This window comes from Trachemys scripta, chromosome 8 (assembly GCF_013100865.1).
Source record: "Trachemys scripta elegans isolate TJP31775 chromosome 8, CAS_Tse_1.0, whole genome shotgun sequence".
In the NCBI taxonomy this organism is placed as follows: domain Eukaryota; kingdom Metazoa; phylum Chordata; order Testudines; family Emydidae; genus Trachemys; species Trachemys scripta.
Genome location: NC_048305.1, coordinates 10465939 through 10470434, shown reverse-complemented (window position 1 = coordinate 10470434; position 4496 = coordinate 10465939). Strand labels below are relative to the sequence as shown.

Here is a 4496-nt window from a genome sequence, read left to right as displayed (position 1 = left end):
GGTCATAGTACATACACAAATACTAGACATATGTTTTTTTTAGTAACGTAAGTGCGAAAACCTTGCACAAGGAATATTTACTATCATGCTTAACAGGAGTCATGGGCTGGCATAAGAAAATTGAATTCATGGTCAAGAATGCTTCTAAATAATTCTTGGTTGTCCCCTGTCTGTGGCCTTGCTGTCAACATTTTGGGTTTAGTAAAAGAGAATATATCTGATCTCTCCCCCACATTTGTTAAAATTGTATTAACACACCAGAGATGTGTAGCATCTTTGGGGGCTGGTAAGAAAAATGCAGATGTTCAGTCAACTGTTGTTGCTACCAAGTACCATTGTAAATATCATTGTAAGTGTGCCATATTCTTTTGATGACCCTCCTCTTGTCATTAACCCTTTAAAAATAGGATTCTGCTGTGTTTTTTCTTGTGTGATGGAATATTTTAATACAAATGAATTACAGTACAATGCAAAACACACTTTAAAAGGTCGTAATTGTTGTGCCAATGGAAATTCTTAGACCAAACTTGTTATTTATGATCATTTAAAACACACTATCATTGTATAAAAGCCATTTATTGCCTAATTTGATTAATTAATCCTCTAACTCTTACATTTAGATGTGTTGAGCTAAATGCAGTTCGCATATAAACACTGCATTTATACTCGAGTGAGTCCTTGGAGTTACACCAGTTGTTAAACTGGTTTAAGTGAGATAAGAATTGCTCCTTGTGAAACAAGTCAGACCTAGTTATATGGTAGTTTTGTTCTTCTCTGTGATAAAAGCATGAAGTGTTCACTACTCTGAGAGCATAAAAGGATAGTTGATTTGTCAATGGTAACATTTCTTGTAAGGTAAGAGAGCTTGCAAACAGGTTACACACACACACACACATACACATGTGGTTGTGTCTATATCAGCTCACTGTACATGTGTGTATGTGATCTGTTTGTAAACTCTTTACAGTTGGCTTTAAAAGAAGTTACATACACACAACATTCCCATGATTCTCTGTACGTTAATGAACTGAAACATAGGTACAACTTTTGCTCTTAGTGACACCAGCTGAATCCCATTTGTTTCACTTGGATTGTGCCAGTGTCATTGAGAGTAGAATCTGGCCTTATGTGTATGTGTCTATATACATACTCCTATATACCTACAGCCTCAACCTTGATGAACCACTGGGTACATGACATTCTTTGACTATTAATTAGAATGACGATGCATACCAGTCACTGTGCAGTTCTTTCTCTGCAAAACTGGGATTACAGAATAGAAGTATGCAGCTCTGTAGTAAATCACATTTTTTGTATACATAAAGTATCAAGTCAATTAGTAAGTATAAACAGACATTTTCATGTAGCTCTTATAACAGCGCCTCATTGCTAATTAATTGCAATTTAAATTTGTCACCAGTGACCACTGCTGAGTAAATGGCACCATCCTCCATCCATGCTTCTAATTTTTCCAGCAGTATGCCAAAAGCATGGGATGAAAATGATTGTGAGCATTAAAGTAACCATTCTTATAAAATTGTGATTCCTGCTTTTCAATTTGTTACTCATTTTTTTTTTTGCACCAAAATGGGACTGATGCTATCCTCTCATAATTAGTTTCCATGTCACAGTGGCATTTTTCCACCCCAATGATCCTTTTGGGTTGATACATTGGTTAATGCAGCTTTTGTTGTTGTTGTTCAAGAAAGTTTAAACCAAGTTACCTCATTCTTAAGTGGTCCATTTAGCAGAACTGGGGCCTGAAAATCTGACCAGGAGACACTAGAACAGTGATACTCAGACTGTGACTCGCAAGCCACAAGTGGCTCTTTAAGGTGTCTCCTGCAGCTCTTAGCAGCACATGATATTAAAACACTGTGATTTAATTATTAACCAATCTAAGTTATTTACCAATCAAGATGTTTTACTATATTATTAACCAATTAAGTTATGAACTTCTACTAAGTTAATAACTTATTTGCTGTGAGAATAATATATAAAAACTAAGTATTTCCCCTGCCATTCTATTTAAATATGAATAGTACTATAGTAAATGAAACAAAAAATTCACACTACGGTGGATCTTTTGGGTAATGTTGATCACTAATTTGGGTCCTGAGTCACTGAGGTCTGAGTATCCCCGCACTAGAACATCAAGAATGCTGGTTAACAGGATCACAGAAGAGATGCTAAAAGAGATGCATGTTTGGCTTACGGTCTTTACCAGAAATATCTTCCATTACATTGCCACATGTTTCCAGTAACAATAAAGCAAAATGGGTCTGTAAAGTAAATTGATTTCCTCATTGTGGCCCTCAAGTAAATATATTAACATTTCTACCTTTGATGCCATGATTTTCCAAATACAGGCTACAGTTCCACCAGATGTACAAATTAGAGATTATTGTCAAGGCAAATGCCATTGTACCTTGATTGAATGGGTCAGTGATGAAATTTGCATACATATAGAGTTAAACAGAGGTTTCTACTATCTGCAATGCATTTCTTTTGTGTGTATCTCTGTACATAAATTAAACATAATAATGCTTTATCTTTTTAATTCATAAAAGGACTTTTTATTTACATCTACTCTAATATACATACAGCAATTTTTTTTCCCTGCAAGGAATTTTTTCTCTTAATACTGAGACTCCAAACGTTATTTAAAAGGGGATTGGATCCACCTAACAGCTTAAGGAAATAACATTTTATTGCACATGTTTTCTGGCTCATGCTAGTGCTATATATCAAAGCAAAACTGTATTAAACAAGGCTTCCCCTTTGTGGTTTTAGACAGCTTGTGTCCTCCATGTACTCCTTGTTTCTCTGAGTGATCTGTCATAAGGTAGAGTAGCAAAAAAAGAATTTTTCAACTGACAGTTAATAAAGAGCACAATTATTATCACAGTCAAAAGCAGGAAGAAAAACAGAACAATGTAAGTCACCAGATCTGGCTTATTTATTTCCCCTTCTTTTAACACCCTGGCTGTTGACATATAAAACGCGGAGGAGCTTACTGGTCTCTGCGTGCTGTTCAGGTAGGGGGTGTTGGTCTGAATGATTAGGTGAGCTTCAGTGGCACTGGTTGAATTTAACAATTCACTATACATGTTCTTGCTTAAATTTTCTTCCCCTGTAGGTGTATCAGAAGAGAGCAAAAGTGTCAGTCGTTGGTGTGGAAAAGGACTGTTCCCATTTGTAACGAGCTGAAATCCAGCCACATACTGTATAAACGTAAATGCAGCAATTCAGTTCACTTACATGGCTCAGTGAGTTTGCTTCTTTCAGTCTCCCTAGATCACATTTACATCATTAATCCTCAAATAGTAATCAGAAAAAAATGTGTAAATATATATCTATATATATACCTCTTGTTCAGGCACTTGCTCTCTCAGACAAAACCAGGGCTTATGCCAAATGGACTGGGTCTTCTGTGTGAACTGAACTGGTTATCTGGGATGAGTTGACAGGATCTTCTTAATTTTCCTGGGAGTGGAATGTGGCAGCCTCCCGTGCATAGAAACAAGACTCTCCTCTTTAACAAAACCCTGTACTGTAAGCCAAACAGAGAAGAAGAAATGCTTTGTATAGCAGCACTTGCTTGTTTTGAAGGGAAGGCACAACAGATTTCCAGGTGATTATCTGAAGAGCGATGCACACAAATCCAGTGTTAAATAAGGTCCACGTCCACCAAAAGAAACAGCTTCCTCTTTGACATCTAGTTGAATTCGCAGTTGCAATTCCCTCCCTCTGGGAACTCCTCACTGCTGGAATGCTGGTTCTTTGTAGCATTAGTTGACTTTCTTGATCTGTTAATTGTGCACTGTGCAGCTAGCACTGAGAAGCTTTCGCTTTCTGGATTAGCTTTTTCAGTTGCTTTAAAGAAAAAAAAAAGCCTCCTTTGTTTAAAACAAAAATAAGTTCTGAGCTCTTTTGAAGCCTCTTCCTCACCCCTGCTCCAGCTAAGCTGTTAGCTGGAACTGAGATCTGGGCATAAATATGTGAAACGTGACTTTTCCCTTTAAACAGACACTCCACCACAGCGTCACTTGCTACTATGTGAAGGGAAGAATTACACAGTGGTGCTGAATGCTTCTTGCAGTGACTTGATGCTAAAAGGGAAGAGATCTCATGATAGATCCTCATGAGTTTCAAGGCTCTGGGTGGAAAGCTAGACATGGGGAGGGGGGTGGGGGAAACAAAGCAAAAGTAAATTGCATCAGAGTCTCTCTCTCTCTCTCTTCCTTGGACTTTTGTTATTAAAATGGATCTCTCTAGGGTAAATAAGAAAATGTCTTTTTTTTTCTACATAGTCCCCAGCACCCTCTACACCCTGACAATTAGCATGTTAATTCTTTTTCATCAAATTACTTATATACTGCCATTAGCTGCTGGCTGGCTGCCAGCTCCTCTTAGCAATCCCTCACTTCAATACATCAGATAAACATGGGTAATACTTTATTGTAACCATCAGAACTCAAAAATGGGAAGAGGGA

General features: G+C 37.3%; 1 protein-coding gene across 1 annotated transcript; it reads right to left on the bottom strand.

Moving 5' to 3' along the window:
• Positions 1 to 332: 332 nt before the first annotated feature.
• On the bottom strand, positions 333 to 4106 carry SMIM32 (small integral membrane protein 32). Its single transcript, XM_034780414.1, has one exon. The coding sequence runs from the start codon at positions 3108 to 3110 to the stop codon at positions 2790 to 2792; it is 321 nt and encodes a 106-aa protein (XP_034636305.1). The 5' UTR covers positions 3111 to 4106; the 3' UTR covers positions 333 to 2789.
• Between the last annotated feature and the right edge of the window lie 390 nt (positions 4107 to 4496).

Coding starts and splice junctions, on each gene's coding strand:
- SMIM32 (XM_034780414.1), bottom strand. CDS start 3,110: ATGTATAGTGAATTGTTAAATTCAACCAGTGCCACTGAAGCTCACCTA.